This window comes from Gasterosteus aculeatus, chromosome 18 (genome assembly GCF_964276395.1).
Source record: "Gasterosteus aculeatus chromosome 18, fGasAcu3.hap1.1, whole genome shotgun sequence".
NCBI lineage: Eukaryota > Metazoa > Chordata > Actinopteri > Perciformes > Gasterosteidae > Gasterosteus > Gasterosteus aculeatus.
Window position 1 is genome coordinate 10,349,639 of NC_135706.1, and position 22,042 is coordinate 10,371,680.

At 44.6% G+C, this 22,042-nt stretch overlaps 1 protein-coding gene across 1 annotated transcript; it reads left to right on the forward strand.

Annotated features, from left to right (window-relative positions):
- Positions 1–68: 68 nt before the first annotated feature.
- ezrb (ezrin b) lies at positions 69–21,803 on the forward strand. The gene is made up of 14 exons (XM_040160723.2): positions 69–359; positions 1,705–1,818; positions 6,867–6,950; positions 10,753–10,848; positions 12,314–12,588; positions 13,654–13,737; positions 13,861–14,007; positions 16,472–16,568; positions 17,059–17,222; positions 18,235–18,365; positions 19,300–19,460; positions 19,892–19,984; positions 20,190–20,444; positions 20,597–21,803. Exons 2-14 carry the CDS (start codon positions 1,807–1,809, stop codon positions 20,759–20,761), a joined length of 1,764 nt encoding a protein of 587 aa, XP_040016657.1. The 5' UTR covers positions 69–359; positions 1,705–1,806; the 3' UTR covers positions 20,762–21,803.
- The last annotated feature ends 239 nt before the right edge of the window (positions 21,804–22,042 follow it).

Below are 22,042 nucleotides of genomic sequence, written 5' to 3' on the forward strand. Positions count from 1 at the left end.
TTAAACTAATTGTGCACAATTTAGGTTTCAATATTGACCTCTTTGAGTTTTGGACCTTTGGTTTCCATGCCAACCACCCACACATGTGATAATTCTCTGACTGATTCTGCATTCAAACCTACAAAAATCCCCTGCCCTAAAATCGCTTTGGAAAGGCCAAATGGAAATGTCCCCAAAATCCCGGATCTATTGTCCCCGGCAATAAATCTGCGCTCCTCATGACCAGCGGGGACAGACGCAACAGGATCTCCGCAGCGGGAGCGATGAGCGCCATATTGCGCTGGTCTGAACCGAGGAAGTGGGAATCTGCCGCTGTGCGCTGCAGACAGTCACCTCACCTCTGAACCGCATCAGCTCAGGCAAGACACTGAACTACCTGCGCCTTTCACCGACTGCAGCTGGCAGGACAACGAGCTCGGAGGTGTGAAAACATACTTCTTTTTTGCGCACTTTTCCCCCCACCCTGCGCACTCTCCGCGGCTCTGCACGACAAACTCTCACAACAGGTGTCAGCGGGATTACAGTGAGGATGACTGCAGCATAGAGGAAGCGCCCGCACTAAAGCGATGGCACCATTAATATAATATACTACTTGTTTTATTGTGAAATAAATGTCCGTTGTGAAATAAATTTCTCGTTTGCTGAGCTTCGATCGCTTCCCTGTCGCTGTGGGTGTGCGCGACTACAAGTACCGCGAACGTAAACCTGAAGCGGAAATATACGCGGGGAAGCGTGACTTTGTCCCAATTTCTGACATTATTACAACCGCAAAAGGTTACAGGTTAGGGCGGGGACCATAACTTGTATCATAGCTAGTGGGTGAGGCACGTCGAGTGGCATATTTAACCTCCATGGTGTGTAGGTGATGCGAATGCGTCAAGGGAAAATAGAAAGGTGCGACTTCCGGTGTTAAATCACAGAATATAATTCAATACAATGCCATAAAAACAGATATGGATTAATCATTTATTCTTTATGGATATTTGTTTTATCAGAGAGGTGTACCTGTGTATTTCATTACAAGATGCATTAATCAGGGTCATTCTCATAAATCGATTCTTTGTGCAAAATTGGCGAATAATAGTTATATTTTTAGCTTCTTAAATGTGTCTCTCTGTTAAAAAATGTGATTTTTTTTCAAGCAGTTATTTTCCCCTAAAGTCAAACTTATGTACACTAAATGAGTATTTGATTTATAGGATATATGTTTGAAATTCATTAAAAATTGTTAGTGAAACCCCAAAAGTAATATTTCAAGCATTAAAAAAGCAAAAAAAACACAAAAATATAATATTTGGGCTTTAGAGTGAGCACTGTCAGCAATTCAAGACTTGTTTTATGGGAATTGAGAATATGTGATGTTTTTCACCACGTTCGGACTGTTGATAGTCAAGATAAATAACACGATAGTTGAGGTATCAATCAACACTCAAAGCACAATTGTCTTTTTCACCTGTTGTGTTATTCGATTTGAGTTATCCGGCTCAACACATTTAAACAATGAGGTTGGTTAGGAACACGACTGCTCAGAAGGACGCGGACTCTTATTTTGAAGTGGAGCGAGTCGCTTCCGGTAGTCACCGGTCGCTTGTCGGCTCCCAGTCGGTGATTCATCCCGAACGCGGTCACCAGCAGGAGTGCCGAGCCGCGTTTAAGTGACGCCGAAGAGGCTCAAACTCGTTTCTCTTCTTTCTCTCTTCGCAGGAGGACACACGGAGCTCTCTTCTCTTCTTTGGAAGCACTTTTTAAATTCAATTTTAATCCAACAGCCTCCTCGCACAGGGCGAGGGGAAAACGAGCAGAGAAATGCCCAAAGCGGTAAGTAGTCCCTCGATTTATTCATATATATATATTTTGCCATTATTTATTAAGTTTTAACCGAAACAAGAGAGGTAACGTCAATGGGAGGTATTCATGAACTCACATTAAAAGAGTAACGATGTTTACCCTTTTTATTAATCTGATGAGCGCCTTTTTAAATCAGATTTTCTATATGAGTTGTTTTAATCCTGTGAATATTTTTATTTTATTTTATTTATTTTAAACCAGAAATCTTAAATCCCCAAGCCGGTTGCGTCAGACGATAAGTCGATGCTTCCCTCAGTAGCTTCATTTAACTTCCAGGCGGAGTGATCACTGAAACATCTGTAAATCTAATGACATGTATTTCATTTATAACTTCTTTTTAAACTCTCAGTCAACGAGCCAGGAACAAAACGAGGGGCTTTTAATTCAAACCAGAGCGCTTCCCTGGTCTGAATATGTAGTTTGGACGTATAAAGTTACAGTATCAGTGGGCTCTGTGTTTAAAGGGGGAGGAGGCCACTCAAATCACATGTTCTTCTCATATCCCACCATGGTTCAGTGACGTCATTGCCTATAACGTTGTACGCTTGTGTGACATTATAATCAAAGCGAGGGGAAATGTCTGTTTATTTAGTTTGGGATGAATACAGGGGTCTCTCTCTTTAGTTCTCCTGAAGTTATTTTCAGGGTGGAAATTTTGAGTGGCGTCCTACCGAAACGTATAGGCGTCTCATCTCGTACCCTTGGATAAAACTACTAATAATTACAGTATCAACCGCATCAATGCCTTTTTACGTCACCGAAACAAAAGGAGAAACATCCTTTCATGAAGCGGCTCTGTATTTGAACAGCTTTTGCCCACTTGACTCATCCGTTGCCCCACCCCAGCTGACACGTAACGCAGCACGGCCCTCGCTCTGCTCGCTGTTTCAAAGTGTCTGGCTGATTTGTAGTTGGACACGAGTGAAGCGTATTGTCCTTTTAAAAAAAAAAAAAAAAAAAAGAAGAAAATAAACCTTTTATTTCCTGTTAATTATGTGAAAAGTAGACTGGAACGTACTGAGCTGGCCAACCCGCACGGTTAATATTTTTGATAAGTAACAAAAGGGTGATGGTAAGTAATAGTTTCAGCTGGATCACAGTAGCGTGTTGTGATGACGCTGAATAAAGCCCCGGTCTGCGTCATAAAGTGAGTTGTTAGTTTGTTTAGAATTACCTCACGGTTGTCATGAGCGTCTCTATGAAAATCCATCCGTCCGTCTTTATGTCCATTTGTCTGACCGCTGCAGTCCGGCGTCCAGGAGCCACAAAACAGCCGATCAATAGGGAACTTAGTCTTTAAATTAAATTGATCCATTCGTTCCGTTTACACAAGAAAGCTTCGTCCTCTCAAAGGAGTCCCTCAAATGCTGAAGTCCACTTTTAGCCAAGTGAGTTATATATTTTGAGTTCTTAAAAGGTGTTTAATCGGATTAGATTATTCAGCATTTGCTTGGAAATGGGCTTAAGCAAATAATCAACTAATTCCCAACCTATCTGGATACATATGAGTGGAATAGAAATTTTGAGTACATCCAGTCTTACCTTCTAAAGCTACCTGTGTTCATCTAGTTTTTGTGCAGAAGACCCTCTGTAGACGTGTTTATCTGGTCCTGGTAATGTTTGTATTCAATGGCACCTGACACCGAGCTCCTTGTGTTAATTGGCCAGAACATTTGAGTCATCACTTTTTGGGTGTGAGATACCGGCCTTATTGAACAAGATGTACAGCATTTGAAAACACTCTTCTTCTTCTCTCTCTTCTGACATGTCAACTTACCTATTTACCTATTTATTTCCAACTAAATTTAAGGTTAACCGTTTTGAAATGGCTGAGAGCTTTAGGAGGTTGTAATGTAACAGTCAAAGACGGTACAAACGGCGTTCTGCGTTTTAAGACTTCTGGCAGGGAAACCTTTAGGCACTGAATAATTTCAGCTCCGAATACCTGGCATGAAATCCCAAATTGCAACAATGTTCGGGAAAAGAAAGCTTTGTGACAGATCGTCGAGGAGTCGTCGGCGTGTAACTACGGCGCGTCGGTGTGACTCACGTTCCACCTGAATGTCTCGTTGCGAGAGGTAAAGGGCCGCGTTCTCCTCGCTGTCACGGCTCAATGACACGAACCTAACCAGGCGTTGCCACGATCAACATGGACGGGTGTTTCCCCATTCATGTCCAGTCCCGTTGTTGGTATTTGTTCCTTTAAAAAAAATTAAAAATAATAATTAACTCAATCATGCCTGCAACGCCCTCGAGATCTGATTCACAAATCCAAACATGGCTTCAAGTTCTTGTACCTCTCCTCCTTCAACGATGCGCATGTCGGTAACACACAGTATCTTTAACACTGAAAACACTAGAACTACACAATGGGCCTGTTTGCTCCGAATGGAAGCCGTCGTTTATGGTTGTTGAAATGCTCTCCGTGGGGACTCCTGATTCAAAGGGCTCTCGTATTTCCACGCGGAGGCTTAGATGCTGAAGAATGCACCGTTTAAAAGTTTAACTGCCGAGGTGATCGCCTCCTGGTTTCTTTAACGTGACCCACGCCGGCTCCTCAACTGGAGGGCGTGAAGGGAGTATATGGATCTTCTGGAACAGGAATGGCCAGGTTAGAACTAGCACATATTTGGCATTCTTGAACCTTTAATCAGTCGGGTAAATTTTTCTGTCGGGTGACTTGTTCAATGGATTGTCTGGGCTCTGAATGTATAGTTCTTCTGTGAATCATCTCGGGAAGATGGATCCGGGAGAAGTCTTTGCTTTGTTTTACTATCCGTCTTTTTAGTATTCATCAACTTCTATTGTGAAGCTTGATGCTAAAGGGGAAAATGCCAACGCGATGGCGTTATCGTCTTTAACACTATAGAGCTTAGCAGATGGATACAGGAGATTGTTAGCCTAGCTTAGGCTGATTAGCATGTTGACTAAAAACTGGCTTTTTCCACTCTATTCAACCTTTTTTTTTTTTTTTTTCTTTTTTTTTTTGTGTGTGATTTCAGCAGAGTTCCTCCTAAGTATTTTTGAATGGATGCTCATTTTAAATTCATTTAAAAAAAGTCTCACATACCCCCATTTGAGAACCACTGCTTAATGCTAAGCTAGTTGTCTGTAGCTGCCGTACATGGAGTATTCACATGGGATATTGCTGTTAATCTTCTCATTACTGCACAAAGTTTCTGCTATAAATATGTTGTATTTCATTTAACAAATGGTATTAACGTCTGCTGTCTTGACACTTGATTAAACCTTGAGATTGTCCTGAGATTGTTAGTCATGACTGTTGTGTTGATGCTGTTATGACTTGTGAAGCAGGGGCTGACACAGTTAACCTTCACGTCGTGGAACGCTGGGCCTTTGCCCGGTTTAATTTAAGCGTACGTGTCATGTTTTCTTTCTCGCTCTGAACGGCTTCAGTTTATTGTGAGTTACCACCGGAGGACTCGGATATCGCTCACTCGGGGGTTTCTGTTGCCTCGTTGGCTCTACGCATTCACATATTCCGCTCTGCGCCGGCCGGGCTGCGTGTTTCAATAATGTGATGTTACGAGAAACCACCTAAACCAAGCAAATCAAATAATCCCCAATAAACAAGGGGGGGGGGGGATTCAAACCGGCGTCCCCTAATTGGAGCAGTTTCTGATCACTCCTTCATTCAGTCTTTGGTAATCTGGCTCCGCTAGGCTGTAGATGAGGATGATGATAGCGAGGCGCTGCTGGGGGAACCGCAGCTCAAAGGGAATCTTTGTTTTGCTGCCTAAAGCAAATGCAGGGCTTCCCCTCCTTCCCCCGGCTTTTTGGCTGTGACTTGGCGCCGGTATTTGCTTCCCTGCTGGAGTCAAAACCCTTTTTAAAGCGTCCGCGTATACGTCACTGAGGGACAGCCACCAACTCAATACGGCTCCGGGGCTGTTTGTTGGTAAAACTGTGCTGTCAGCTGACCGTACACTGGAAAGCAGGAGACTCATGGATGGGGAAGAAAAAAAAGGAGGCATCCTTTTAAAATCCCCTGTCTAGACTACTGTGTTTCCCACAATATCCTGGGCAGCACTGTGGCGAGGAGCTTTCCATCCCAGGCTGTGATCCGATCTGTCTCCTGCGCTCGGCTTCAAGCCCGTCGGCGAATCGCTCGGCCCGCGGGGCCTCCGAGGAATCGGCGTGGCCGTGAATCACCAGACCGCTGCAGCACGGACTTCCCTTTTTCCAGTGGGCGCCATTGAATTTGGATCACAATGGGCCGGAGATGAAAGATGCCATGGTTTCACTCAGTACTTTCGCTGGGTCTTTTCATAAACCCCCCCTACCACCCCCCCCTCCCCCCACGCAAATACCAGAGACGTTTGACACTGTGCCCACACAGGTGAGCGCCCGTGTGTCCGTTACCTCAAAGCGCCTATTGTGAACAGCGTGTTGTGTGCGTGGCCTTTTGTGTAACACAGAAGTGCCCGTTGCTGATTACTAATCAAACTTACGATGCAGATTGTTCTCTCCCTTTCTTTAACGGCTCACGGCTGACGTCAGCTCTTATTATTCCGTTCTATTTGTAATGGGCCTGAGATCGCACATCAATCATTGGGGTGGATCCCTGTGAGTGGACGTTCAATTCTCTGCTCATGGAGCATGTTTCCCTCAGATGGACCACCTCTTTTTCTTTTTTGTATACACAGGCCATTCTAATTGATCATTAACCAGAGGGTTGAAAGACGAAGGGGAGTGACCGACCTGCCTGATTTTGAGGCCTCCTCTCTTCAGTCCAGCTATCCCGAATCTGACCATGATAACTTCTAAAGGAAGTGAGCGTTAGATGTGGCGCGCGGAATATTGCTTCACAAAAAAAAGAAACGCAGAGCGAAATTCCCATTGAATGACTCTCGTCTCTGAGAAAGGCAGAGAAACACAGAGGCCATTGTTTACTCTGTAAATACATACACACACACACACACTGCAGCAGCCCTGTGAGAACCTCTCTGTTGCTCCGGCCTGCTTTTGAACTCTCGTTTGCTCGTGTTCTCCCACAGGTCAATGTTCGCGTCACCACCGTGGATGCTGAGCTGGAGTTTGCCATCCAGCCGAGCACCACCGGCAAGCAGCTGTTCGACCAGGTACAGTGACGATGCCCTTCTGTATTGACCTCTAGCATCAGGATTGACCCTCCCGCGGGGTTGTCCATATCACTTTTTGGGAGCAAAACCACGTGAAAATAATTCAAAATGTTTGTATTTAAGTTATGTTGGAAGGCTAATGGTTGTATTTGATAAAAAAGCAGTTATACATTTTGTTTTTAGTGCATATTTCCTTCATTGAGCAATAGAGGAGAAGGTGCATATCACTCATGTCTGCGTGTTAAATATGAAGCTGGAGGCCGAATCTTGTTATGTTAGCTTAGCTTAGCACAAAGACCGGAAGCTTTGTATCCGCTTACTGGCTCAGTAATTAACACCTCATTTGTTAAATCCCTACAAATACAAAATAAATGTGCCCTTGTCTGCAGGACTATAACTTCCCTTCAAATGTTGAACTTCGATTGTTTGTTCATTACCCCCAATGTGGTTATGTATTTATAAAGGGATCCAAAAGGTTCATATTTATTTGTGGCTCATGTCGGCCGCTTCTTATTTGCATGTTTCCTCATATTGGGAAGCTCGGTACCCAAATGTAGACGACATGTCATTAATGTGAGCTCCTGTGAGGCTTTATGACACCAGCGGGGAGGGAAAGGCATTGTTTTAGCCACTTCCTGTATAACCTGTTTATCAATAGCAAGTGTAGCCGACTGTCTATTGCGGCTGCGTGTCTGCGCCTTTTAGCAATAAAAAAACAAACATTTGAATAGGTCGCGTTAAGTATGAAATACTGAGTATTCAGACATCAATGTGTCACTTTGATGTCTTTCCAATAGTTTTGACCTCACCTCAGTCACCAATAAACCAGCAATGCCTGTGATTTAAAGCTCTCAACGTTTTGTTATTGGCTGTGTATTTTTTTTTTTTTTCTGGAAGGAGGAACAAGTACACCCACGTAGCTTTTAGACAGGTTTGGTGGAAACGCCGAGCAACGGCCAGTGAGCTCATTCGCTCGGCGCCCCGTGTGAGGCTTGGCGTGGCCCCGCGCGGATCGCAACCTCAAATCCCCGTCGCGCTGCTCCTTTTTTTGAAGAGAAGAACCTCTGCCGCTCCCCTCCACGCCCTCGCTCAGTTTCACGTCCGTATGACTGTTCACTGCTGCCCGCTTTCGCTGGGCCTCCTTCGCTGGGCGAGAAGAGTCGCCGCAGTCACGTGGTTGACAGTAGATTTACTGGTTAGTTACCGCGGTGCAGTGTAATCTCCAGGCACCCCCCCCCCCACTCCCCCCCCCACAACCCCCCCCTCTCCCTCTCCTGTCATTCATGTTTTCAAAAGCTTTTCGCCGTCGGCGCTAAATCAACTGGTTTGGCTCTGTTAAAAGCAGACAAAGATGCAAATTTTAAACATTTTAAACCCTTCAACCACGTCTTGCTTTGAAGACTAATTTGACTGAAAGGGGCCGCAGGCAAGTTACGCAACTGGGATCACTTTTACACCCGACCCGCGTGGCGAGGGCGTGTTCCACGCGGTTCTGAATCACCAGGAGGAAACGAGCACGCATGGCTTTTCTTCTGCAGCAGAACTATTAGTAGACGTCGAACTTCGTGGAAAACTCCCGTGTCCCTTTCCTACTCGGTCACAATGAACGCGCGGTCCGACCGCGTTAGACCATTTCCTTTCATCCGGGACCCGGTGTGCGTCTTCCCCACCACCAAGCGCACTCCTTCCTCCTCTGTTTGGGCTCTGCTGGCGTTTAACCATTTTTCTTATTTGTTCAATCGATTATTCCTTTAGTTAATCAGGACTCGTTGGCCAAAACCTTTGCAGCCTTTGCAGCCGGCCAAAGCCTCCCGCTGCGATGTCCGTTGTGTAAACCCACGTCCCCAAATTCAGAGCTAATCCCCCTCTAATGAACTGCACTATTTTCAGGCATCCTTTGCCAGCAGGTGTTCACAACGAGTAAAGCGTGTTATTAAAGCGAGTTTATCTGCTTGTCCAGTGAAACACAACGTGGTTAAAGGGGGGAGGTGGTGGAAAGGTTGTACCGTTCCTCCTCCTCCTCCTCCTGGACTGAGAGACAGCGCTTCATTCAGGTGTCTGAGCGGTTTCTCTCGCCCTTCACAGCCGAAAGCCAAAGCACCATGAAAGGGCCGATTGTTTTCCGAGGCCCTGTGAGATTCATTCCAGCTTGTTGCTGTTTGACTAAAAGCGATCCATCAGAAAACTCCTCCGAGTGAAAGACATTCATTTATACTCCTTGCAGGTCAGCTCGCCCTGTATTTTATGTCTGCTGCTAAAAGATGGCGGTTGGATTTTCACTTCGACCTTGGCCGGAGCTTATTATCGAGTGCCGGAGTGTCGATTCAAACTTCACCCCCCCCCCCCGGCACCAACTTGGCACCTCTCCTGGTGACTGGGTGGGGAATTTGGCAGTGATGAATTAAAAAAAGGGGCCCGGCACAGAGGTCGTCCACACAGAACATCGCACGCAAAAAAAAACACTGTACACGTGCTGTCGGAAAATGTCGCTCCGCCGCTCTGGAGGATTTTTTCACCCTCCTGTGGAAAAGAGTAACTCTTTCTGCAGTTACAGGGGATTTTTCCAGAACTGTTTTTTCACTTTTTGCCTCAGCTTAATTAAAAAAAAATCTGTGGGTTTTCAAATGGGGTTAAAAAAAAATAAAAACCACGCTCATAATCTTTCATCAGTCTTTTTTTTTTTTTTTTTTTGAAGTTAATAATGAGTTTGGTCGGTTGAGTCAGAGGCAGGATGTTGGTCATGCAGCACGCCCTCGTTATACAGTCTCACTCCTCTTCGCCGGTCGAACAATAGGACCACTCCGCGAGAGGCCGGTACCTCGTCGCCACGCTGAAGAAATGCATCTCTTCAGCCTAATGCAGGTTTTGATCTGCTTCTTATTGGTTCAAGTGAGATCAGAAGTGAAAATAAAATGATTTGGCACTAAGTTACAGCTGAACACCTGTCAGGATTTGCTAATTTTCCCTTATATAATAATAATAAAAAGGAAAAACAATACTGCAAGGGCATCAAACATGTCGGGACTCTGAGTACTTTTTGTTTTCCTGTGAGTAGCTGACTATTTTGTTCCCGTAGCCCAGTCCGTACTCTGTGTGTAACACTATGAGGGGCTGCAGATTAGTCCGGTACCTGAGTATGTCACTTTAAGGTTAGTTACGTCGGGCGTCGCCAGCGACTGTGAAGCCTTCAAAGGCCTTTTCATGACTCCTCGCCGTGCTGGAAAGAGTCCTTTGGTACTTTAGTCCCATTTCTGTGTTCGTGTCGTGCTGCTACGGATACGTCGTCATCTCCGAGTCTGTTGACAATTCTTCAGAGTGATGCTTTCTTGAATGTGCTCCTATTTGTTAAAATGTCTGCACCTTTTCATGTGTTTGCCGAGACAAAGTGCAACTCCGTTTCCATCCAAATGTTCTTGCGTTCAATCAGGATAATGTCAACTGGAGTTGACTTTTTAAATTCGTCTTTTGTATCCAGGTGGAAAAGTAACGCTGAGCAATGTGTGTGTTTTAGTGACGATATGATTATTTGATTGACGGAAAAATAATCAAGAACTACTTCACTTAAATGTTTTGAATTATTTCATTCATTTTCAGCTAATAACATGTGAGGGTTTACCCTAAGTCATTAAACTGAGGTAAAACAAGAACATTGGGACATTGTGGCAACAGTTTGTTCACCTTTCGTTGACTAAAAGGTTTATGGATTCATCAACACAAAAAATAAATGAACAGACTCATTTGTATTCGACATAATCTTTTGTTTTCCTACTATGTTTTAAGACTTGTTCTTTCTTCTGTGCAGGTAGTGAAAACAGTTGGCTTACGTGAAGTCTGGTACTTTGGACTCCAGTATATGGATGGCAAAGGTTACTACACTTGGCTAAAACTGGACAAAAAGGTAAGAACTATCTTAAAAAATGCCTTTTTTTTATTTTGTAGGTTTTAAGGGATGGAAGAAAAGTAAAAAAATGATTGTGATCAAACGTGTTCCTTTTATTCGCATAGTTATTTCCCAACATAAGATGTGTATTTTCTTACACATTGTGATACATCCATCCATCCATACATACATACTCTGTCTATCTGTCCGTCTATTAAATAGTATAAACAACAGAGAAACAATGCATTCTTTCTTTAAGCTCAACTGTTTACTTTTCAGTCAAACAGTAGCCCCCCGGGCTCTTGGGGGTTTCGAGCACCTTTTCAATAGAGGACTATTTGAGCGCCAAGTCTTTGTTAACTAGAACGGCTTTGGTTACCTTCACTAACTGTTTCTCCTCCGCTGCTCCCAATTTAACTTCAACTCAAATTTGCAATGCAAAAAAAACAATTAACCAGAGGTACATGCAAATAAGTACAACTCCAAATGTTTAAGATTTTTTTTATATAATATTTGTTTATATTGTCTACCCCTGCAGCCTTTTAGACTCGCTATTTCTGCATCAATAGTCTCCCAAAGAAAAGCGCAACTGATTTTACACTTTTGCACACAAAGTCCGTTTACGGGTCTTCAGGAGTGCTATTAATATGGGGACAAAATGTAGAAGTGCTCCTCCTGTTGGGGTTTAAGAAAAAAAAGTTAGGAAATAAAAAAACTATTGACTATGGACATCTGTAGCTGGATCCTCATCTTAGCTTGAAGCGAGACGGTCGAGGCACGTTGGCATCTAACAAAACAAACCTGAATCTCAGACCCGTGTGAAGGCGAAACAAGTGGTTGGGATCCAACTTTTGAACTTTTTTTATTAAACTGTCCATTGTACGTTTGTGTATGTTATAGGAGTGAACACTCACGTGACTACGATCTCTTATGCTTTAATAGTGCTGCACTGCCGTTGTTACAATATGAATAAGGGTCACTGAGAGCCACGGAAAGGTTGGTCAGCATCACCAGCACAATCCCTCACTGAAAAGATAATATTCCCGGCCTTTTTATTTCCATTAAGACCGTTTGGTTCCTGTTTTTAAATTAGAGGAAGAGTCGAATTTGTGTAAATATGGACTGTAATTTGGAGTCATTTGGTAGATCCCCTTTCTGTGAGGACCGTGCAGCCATGAATCAGCGGAACTGTGAACTGTTTCCTTATTTATGAAACAATAACACACTTTATTTGTGTTGTTGTATTTTTATGTAGCAAATATCAGCTCACAGGTTTGACAAGACATCATTCAAACTTCTGTTAAAACAGGTTTCAGAGCGATCACATTCCTTGAGGATCAGATCTTGGGTCTCGCCGTGTTTTGATATTTACCCATTTTGACCTGCTGATTCTCATATTACAATGACGGTGCCTATTTCCAAAAATGTCGTCTCACTATTCCTTTACTCAACACTCTGGGTTAACCATGTAATTGTTCTCCAGGTTTCGTCCCAGGACGTGAAGAAGGAGAACCCAATGCAGTTCAAGTTTCGGGCCAAGTTCTTCCCGGAGGACGTGTCCGAGGAGCTGATCCAGGACGTCACCCAGAAGCTCTTCTTCCTGCAGGTGAAGGAGGGCATCCTGAGCGACGAGGTTTACTGTCCGCCGGAGACCGCCGTGCTGCTCGCCTCCTACTCCGTTCAGGCCAAGTTCGGGGACTACAACAAAGACGTCCACCGGCCCGGATACCTGGTGTCCGAGCGCCTGCTGCCACAGAGGTGAGTTACGGCAGAAGGGTCCGAACGGGGAATCGGGCAAGACTTTGTATGTGGCGATGTAACTCTTTGCTTATTAGAGGAAGAAGGAACTAGAAGGCTTCACTCTGGAAGCCCCAAAAAACTGATCATTATCAGTCTAAAACATTTGAATTATTTGTGTGGGTGTTTCTGTGTCATCGTTCTCCCCCTCTGACTTCGGATTAGGCGTGCACATCTACAGAGAGTTGCTGGAATTTGCGATAACGGAATATGTCAGTGATTGCTCATGAGCGTTCAAGAATTCATTACCATCGACGTTGATAAAGGTCTACGTGCCGAGACTGTTGTTCTTTTGTTGTTTGTTTGAAGAGGCAGGTGATTTGAGAGGGCGTGTTGCCGTCAACTAAGTATGTGCAATTGTATCTGTTGTTAGAAATGCCTGAGAAGGTCAGTAACATGACACGGTTTTGAAGCGTAAGTCAAATTTGCTTAGTAGTATACGTGATGCTGTCTCTTTTTAATTCCTGCATCTTGACAAATGAGGAGTCTGGAGGTCTTTGTGGGGTAGCCACGGGATCTGCATCCTGAGGTCACGACCTCCAGCAGCGCTGCGCCAAACTATTAAACGGGTAGTAGTCGGGTAGTACCAACAGCTAGTTGGATGTGCACGAGAGAAGAGTTCACGTGGTTATTGTAGACTCACCACCAATAATAATAATAATAATAGTATAATTATTTTTGCCAGAATGAATATTGTAGTCCGCAGTTCATTTCATTTGAGAGAATAATCAGAATAGAGAATAAATGAAGCTCATGGCTTTTAAGAAGGTGGCTATGCGGATGCATCAGGCTGCTCAAAATCTTGGAATGCCGGCGGCACACACACACACACACACACACACACACACACACACACACACCCTGTTGTGCCTTCGCCACTGCGAGCGAGGAAAAGCACGTTCTAAAAACAAAACAAAGTCGGACTTTGCACAATTCAATGCTGGCATGACGACGGGGCCCTTGATGTCCAATGTCATTGTGTCCTTGTGGTTTCTGCGTGCTGATCGTCGTTTTCTCTTTCTGCAGAGTCCAGGAGCAGCACAAGTTATCCAGAGAGCAGTGGGAGGAGAGGATTCAGGTGTGGCACGAGGAGCACGGTGGCATGTTGAAGTGAGTGTGTGTGTGTGTGTGTGTTTCTTATTTTTTATTTACACATAATCTTAACTCCAGTGAGACGATACGGAACACCTTGAAAGAATAACTTACCGTCGTCCTCTGTGGATTCTCTCACAGGGAAGACGCCATGATGGAGTACCTGAAGATCGCCCAAGACCTGGAGATGTACGGAGTTAACTACTTTGACATCAAGAACAAGAAAGGAACAGATCTGTGGCTGGGAGTGGACGCCCTGGGACTCAACATTTATGAGAAGGAGGACAAGTAAGCGGTGAATGTGAAGCGGCCCGGCTGGCGGTGCCTGTCCTCTGTGTTTCTTTCTGAATGTGAGACACGGCGAAACTGGCTGAGCCAGCTCTGTGTGTGCACTCAATCACTCTTCCTGTTCTTCTGCAGACAGTGTGACAGGGATCAGGAGGAAAGCATACGTTGTTATTATTCACACCGGTTGATAGAGGTGCAATTACGTACTACTTGGGGAGAGAAACCTACGCTTTTTTGGCACAAAGTAAGCTTTGTGTGCCATTTACACTGGCAATGGTTCATATGAAATCCTATCTAATCGTTCACAAACGTTATCCTGTTTATTTCCCTATTTCCATTGACTCACGGTTGACGGTGACCTTCGACCTGTCCCGGTCCATGTCTGTCGTTGATCAACACCCATTTGTTTACCCGCAGGCAGTAAGACAGAGAACCGTAAATATGACTGTTTTCTGTTTTGGTGACAGTCTGGTTTATAGGGCGACACGCTGTGGGAGGTAATAACCCTCTTTTCGGGTAAATGAGTACTGAGGTCTCCTGTGGCTGGTGGCCTTGTCCTCGGACTTACTGGAGTGAAGTGTGCTGAAGGAGCACTTCATCCAAGGTGCCTTTCAATCAAACTGGAAACCCTTCGTGCAAAAATCTTTGCATTTATTTATTCATTTTAATATTCACTACCAGATGTAGCTTTTTCCTGCATTACACTGTCTGCGCTGTGCTTTCATGCCCGCGTTTATTAAAAGCAGTTTGGTCTACTTGGTTTGCTCTAGTGGGAAGAAATGAACAGAGGCAGTTAAAATAACATTTAGTACGTCAGGTCTCTAATTTAACCTTTACTGGCTAAATTCTCTATCTTGTTTCAGCTCACGGTCAAAGACTGACCTGCTGTGACGGCTGTTGTGTTAAAGCTCACCCAGTCCCTCATTCACATACTAATAGTATAGATACTCCAACGAGAGCAGGAAACGCGTTGTTAAAGACTCCCACCGGGTCCTCGTGTCTCTTTATGTGCTGCCGGGGATCAGCGGAGAAAAGCCTCCCCTCTGCGGGAACCACGGCTACACCGACTGGTTTTTCAAGCTGTGTGGCACTTTAGAATGTGCGGCGAACCTACGACGCCGTCGCTCCAATGAGGGCAGCCGGCCCACAATGCAACAGCACGCGGCCGAGGCTCCGCTCGGGCACAGTCTGGTGCCGGTTTAACTCCTTAGGCCCTCCGGCTCTACGGCCCGCCGCGCTGCTCATTGAGAGACATTAAAGTCACTCGATCCAATGAAATGTACATTGTAAAACCGGTTTTAGCATCTGAAAATGAACACAGGAAATACAAGTGATCCATTAAATTATTTGTCATGTTTGAATTGCTTAGTAGGAGCTTTTGGTCCGTCGTCAGGCTGCAACAAGGAAGTTTTACAGTTGGGCAACTCATTTCATAATTGACATTATTATGTTTAAGCTTCTCTGAGATGACTGTTTGACTTCCTTGTGTTGTGTGTGAATATTTAGTTCTTCTTTTGGCTAAACTTAGCATAGTTTTTAGTTATACTTAATGTATTACTTCTAGTTAGTTATATCGACTCCATGCTCATATTCCATAGATGGTAAATCCTCACACATTGGTACGAGACTTAGTGTTGCCCACGACAGCGTCTTTCCGTTCCTAAATCACTGCACTATTTTATAAACCACATCACGACATCATTTGATTTCTACAGAAAATGAATCCATGATCGAGCCCAGCCCAATAACTGACAGAAACATGTAATCGCTGAGATAACTTCCACATTGTTCTGTCAGTTCCGTAAGCATGTGTCAGGTTCAGTAATTGAGTGAAATTCCTGTTTAGGCAGTGCGGTTTCACAGCGGAGTTTCGCTACGAGGTGGATGGCTGCGTTTCTAGATTACAACGCTATCGGCGTGTCAATGTTTGCTGTGCTACCTTGTATTATGCGCTGTGAAATTGGCCCGCGTTCAGTTAGTCTGCTACAGTAGAACGGAGGGCCACGCCCCAGATTCATCCCCCACACTCCATCAATGGGTGTAATAAATAAATAAATATTCAACTAATTAGGGATCCGTCTGAGGGGACATTTCTCCGTGAATCAATGAATTTTTCAGTTTTTCAAATGTTTTTTTTAAATAAACAATGGCAGTTGAAAACCCAAAGGTATTATAATCGTTGTCCTAATATGAAAAATAAATTCAGCAAAATATTCTCGTGTGAAAACGACAGCACGAATAAGTTTCTTTGCATTGAAAGACGTTGTCCAAATATTTGAAAATATAGTCTTACATTTACACCAAAGCTTTTATTTACACATTATGCTTTGATTATAGAGGCGTCACAGCCTCTGCAGTCTTTAACTGTATTTATCATTCAATTAAATAAATACACATCTGGGAATATTGCCCTCACGGCCCACGCAGAGACATAACGTTTGTGTACCATTCGTCCCTCCCGCAGATTGACCCCAAAGATTGGCTTCCCCTGGAGCGAGATCAGAAACATTTCCTTCAACGATAAAAAGTTCATCATCAAACCCATTGACAAGAAATCTCCGGTGAGTCAAACTTCAGCAGCGTTTTGATTTCACACACAGACTCGTTTTAGGGAAACTGGCTTTTCTCTTCACATATAAAATGAAGCTTTCATCCGTTTAAGTGTCAGTGCTTCTCTATACTTGATCTGCTGACTTGTTTTGTTACCTGTGGCATGTGGTTTTCTCTGTACAAACCGTTGTCTCAGTCTGATCTAGTGTGCCGAATAGCCAGGGCTGCTTTCCAGGCAAAGCAATTAGTGATGGGTTCCAAACACTCACACATGTACGTGTTAAATACCTTTATCTTTGTAGCTCAGGATATTTTACCCTCCACTGTTGCTGCAGTGGTCTCTTCTTGTGTGCGGCGGTAACCCTGCATCTGCTGGAGTCCCTTTTTATCAGTGAAGCACAATGAACAGACAGCTGAACGCATTCTGCCTGCTGCTTTTTCTATTATTTCTTTTTTTTAATCTCTTTCTTATTCCTCCCGTGTGTTTCTCTGCTTGTCCAGGACTTTGTGTTTTATGCAGCGAGACTGAGGATAAACAAGCGCATCCTGCAGCTGTGCATGGGCAACCACGAGCTGTACATGCGTCGCCGCAAGCCGGACACGATCGAGGTGCAGCAGATGAAGGCTCAGGCCCGAGAGGAGAAGCAACAGAAACAGCTGGAGAGGTGCGCGGGCAGCTGGAAATGTTTAAGAAATGTCTGTGTGTGTGTGGTTATATACAGAGGTGATGTATCCTAAATGAATGATTGTTTAAACGGATAAGGCTCTGAGAGTTTCACATTAACAGTTATGTTCGTTATTGATTCATTTTATTAATTAATATAATAATTAATGTCAAGATCCAGAGATTAGACGGCGTTTTGTAAAGTGGATACGGAACAGCTGTCCCCCTTGAGTCTGAACCAGCTTTACTAACAGCATATGCTGCTCACAATTCATGCTGTTCAACGCCTAAAAGGGAAACCTTCCTTTTTTCAAGTGTGGGGAAATGTGTTTTTCCTGAATTGGTTGATTTGAAAGTGGATGGATGTTGACCCCGGTCTCAGCTGCAGCTGTCGGCGCGCTGTCTGTCCCGTACAGCTGTTCAAACGCAGTGATGTAACACCGGCGGACGACACAGTAAATACCAGAGGGTCTGCAGATATTAGTCCTTTAAGATGGACGTAATTAAACCCTCAGGGAGATGTCACATTGTTTCTGCAGCAGAAGTATTAAGTTCTTGTTTTCTGACGTTTAATAGGTCAAACCATCGTCATTTAATTGATTATTTAAACCGGTGCTTTTTACAGCTCTAAAGACTGTTTTTTTCAGGAAACCTTTATTGCCAATATGTCAGACATACAAGGAATTTGACTTGGTGGTTGGTGCGTAACAGCAGACAGTACGACAATGGACGACAAGACAACAGTGCACGAGGAATAAAATAAAATATGATGCTAAACGCGCCTGCAAATGAAAGTTTGGTTCACTGTACGTGACCATGAGAGATGAATGCGATTTCTCCGTGCTTTGGCCAGTTGTAATACGATTAGAACATCTTGTGCAGTCATGGTGAATCTAACCTTGTGTGTGTGTGTGTGTGTGTGTGTGTGTGTCGGTGGGGCAACTGCTACATAGTAACGGCTGACAAACATCAGTCAATCACGTGAGCTCATGATGGCTGCGTCTTATCTGCAGGGCCCAGCTGGAGAAGGAGAAGAAGAGGAGAGAGGCCATTGAGCGGGAGAAGGACCAGATGGAGCAAGAGAAGCAGGATCTGGTGATGAGGCTTTACCAGTTTGAGGAGAAGACCAAGAAGGCGGAGAAAGGTGAGGGAGGGGGTGGGGGCTCATACATCCCATAACCCGTTAGAGCGGTGGGCGCGTGTGAAAGTAGTCATCACGCGTGTGTTCACGCGGGTACGTGAGCGCTAACAAGCCGACGTGCAAGCGGATGCTGTGGTGAATTAGCAAAGCGTCTTTTATTTACATTAGCTGTGAGCTCTTCTCTGTGAACAGCGGGATACCTGATGGTTAGCAACTTTCTTGACTTTGTGTTTTGATTATATGTTGATTTTATATATTGTCGAAACCAGCAAAAAAGCACTTGTGTTTTTGCTTTTACTTTCCTCTGCTCGTGTCTCATCTACAGGACGTACGAGCAGCGTTCCTTAAAAGAAAGTTCTTTATTGCGTTTTATTGGTGACATTAGAAGCTGTAAGGCTCATAAGATACGTTACTCCATGGCTTCTCTTTTAGTCATAATTTATGAGTTTCCTGCTCATAAGTTATTGCCAAATGATTTGCAGTTTTTTTTTTTTTTTTTTTAAATATTTTGGATTCCAGCTGATTGTGGTTCCACAGCCTGAATGGTAACAGAAACTGGCAGGTTCATAGACTGTTGTCTTTTGGCTTCACTATCTCCATTTTAGCGCTGGCAACATACCTCAGTGGAAGTTGGGCTCAGTTACGTCTTATCTGTTTTTAGACTTTTAGAAACACTCTGGTTTCACTGAGAAGATAATGTGTGCTAAAGCCCACAATGCTCAGATGTTGTAGGTGTCATTAAGACTTTATTATATATGTTATAACCTGTGAAGATTTACTAACAATTGTCCTGCACCATCACCATCACCTTTTGGGGAAAAAAAGAACCCCGGGCATCATGGTTCTTGTTTAAAAACGTATCTGTCGTTAGCGTTGCTTGTCGGTAGCACTGTAGCTGCGAGCTTGGCGTCACGTCTGTTCCGTCTCCTCGCGGCAGATCTGCAGGAGCAGCTCCAGAGAGCCATAATGCTGGAGGCGGAGCGAAGGAAAGCCGAGGAGGAGGCCGCCCGCCTGGAGGCCGAGCGCCAGGCCGCCCTGCTGGCTAAAGAAGAGCTGGCCCGCCAGGCTGAGGACCAGCAGAAGAGTCAGGAGCAGCTGGTCAGTAGTTTAGACACATCTCCCTCAACGCTAGAACTGCTTTTTGAACAATCGATTTAAAGAAAAAAATGCAATCCAGCGCAGGGGCGGCGTGTTCAGCAGTGCCTGGCTGCTGAACACGCCGCTTTGTAGCGTCCAGCTGGACCACACCCAGCTACTGCAGCTGGACCGCCCACTCGGGCCCAAGCCCGGTCTGTGGACCACCCACAGGACCGCGTGCTGCCCTCTTTCACTCAGCCAGCTTCCTTCTCCACGTTCAGTCTTCTTTGCAACTCATCCATGAACCACTGCTCAAACTAAAACGATGCATAAGTTGCTCTTTGTTTCACACGTTTGGTTTTCTTTCTTTTTGCTCTAGATAAAGATTTACATTTCTTTGTACACATGTGACCGCTGATGAAATAAGTGCGTCTGCTGTTGTTTTCTATCAGGCTGCAGAGCTGGCCGAGCACTCGGCCAAGATCAGCCTGCTGGAGGAGGCCAAGAGACGCAAGGAGGAGGAGGCCGACTCATGGCAGCTGAGGGTGAGCGCTTAAACCGAGGTGCAATCCACTGAAGCACATTAGCAGCAGACCAGCACGGTTCACCCTGCCTGCAAGGACTCTTCGTCATGAACGCACGCACTTCATATATTCAGCTAAATGGAAAATCTGGTTTCCTGCCACATTCGCAGACAAAGAAGGCCACGCTGACTGTCCCCATGTGTGTCCCGCAAACTCTTCTTTGCAGGCCACCGAGGCCCAGAACGACCTGATAAAGACCAAGGAGGAGCTCCACATGGTGATGACGGTGCCCCCGCCGCCTCCCCCTCCGCCCATGTTCGAAGCCATGGACGACAACAGCGACAGCGAGGAGACCGCCAGCGAGGAGAACAACAGCTACCACAGCGCCGAACTGCACTCCGAAGGCTTCAACAACCACCGCAACGAGGAGGACCGCCTGACCGAGGCCCAGAAGAACGAGCGCGTCCAGAAGCAGCTGAAGGTGAGGATGGCGCGATCCGCGGAGATGATTAAATCCGCGCCTCGCACATGCAAGCTAGTCATGACACCAGGGATGATTAAATGATGTGCTTTCATGCTTGAATTTGTTTGTCGGAGGTTTTCACCCCCCCCCATCTTCTTTTCCTCCCCCAGGCCCTGACCTCAGAGCTGGCTCATGCGCGTGATGAATCCAAGAACACCCAGAACGACCTTCTTCACAGTGAGAACGTCCGGGTCGGCCGAGACAAATACAAGACCCTGCGACAGATCCGGCAGGGCAACACCAAGCAGAGGATCGATGAGTTTGAGGCCTTATAAAAAATGTTAAAGAAAAAAAAAAAAAAACCTCACCCTTTGAGAATGGTCACTACACCTCGGCCGTCACACGTGGACGCACACAAACACGCTTAAACTCCTGTACGACACACATCATATGAAGGTTAAGCGTCACTTACAAAGAGAGACACTCCTCGAAGAAAACTTAGTGCCAAAACCTTCTCTTCTCTTCGTAGTGTTTCGCCTCTTATTTGTGTATTTGGTTGCGTGTCATTTGATCAAATTCAGACCGAATCATTATTGTTTTTATCCAGAGGTGTGATGAAGTAGTGGGACTAGCCAAATTCTATTAATATTATACTATGTGCACATATGAGATGTAATCAAAGCCTCGCTTCTTTTTGATGTCTATCGTTCGTCGTGTAAGAAGAAAGACAGTTTTGTCGTTTATAGCGACCGCTGTATAAGCTGGAAAATGTTAGTTTTGTTTTACATTATATTTGAACACTTCCATTTTATGTTTAATATTGCTATACAGTAGTTTAAAATCATCCCTAGTTTGATATTTATGCTGTATATGGGACATCGAAAAGGGTATTTTATCTTGGTTTGTATATTTTTGCTATCTACTAATAATAAAAACATTTTATGTTTCAAAGATTTTATATATTCACCAAAATTATAGCCGTCTTCTGTTCTGTACACGTTAAAGACTCCTCCTTAAAGAGCCTCCTCGGTGGACTTTTCTCGGCAGGAATCCGTTTGTTTCCACTTCGTAGCCACGGCGCTCACGCAAAACCATTTATGGAAACCTTTTTTTATATCAGGGGTGTCAAACTCATTTCAGCTCATGATTTCCACTCACATCACCCTTTGGACACGGAGCACAATGGCACGGCACCCTTTGACGGCCTGGTCCTGGCCCACTAAGCCGGTATCCCAGCAGCATCTCGCTCTCCTCGCTGCACACGGACTCGAGCAGCATCCACTGACTCTGTAATGGAAACGCTGGCCTTTGTATATGAACGGGATTTTATAATGAGGTGTTCAACATATTGGCAATAAAGACAAATCTATGATTATACGTAAGTTTGTACGTTGTACTCTGTATGACCAACACACCGTTGTCTTTGGCCCTTTTTAGTTTTTACCCTCAGCATTTACTCAGTGAATTGGCAAACTGCATTTTTTTTTTTGCAGTAAAAAACTTGTGCGTGGGCCTTAATATATCTCACCTTTTATACTTGTCATATATTAGGTAACCTTAAAAACCTTTGGGTATGCTACTTTTAGCTAGACTAGGAAAAATAAAAGTTAAAGGCA

What these genes read in the sequence shown, in the direction of transcription:
- ezrb (XM_040160723.2), top strand. An exon ending in GCAAGCAGCTGTTCGACCAG is followed by an intron (nt 6,951 to 10,752) that starts GTACAGTGACGA and finishes TCTTCTGTGCAG; the next exon opens with GTAGTGAAAACAGTTGGCTT. An exon ending in AGAAGAGTCAGGAGCAGCTG is followed by an intron (nt 19,461 to 19,891) that starts GTCAGTAGTTTA and finishes GTTTTCTATCAG; the next exon opens with GCTGCAGAGCTGGCCGAGCA.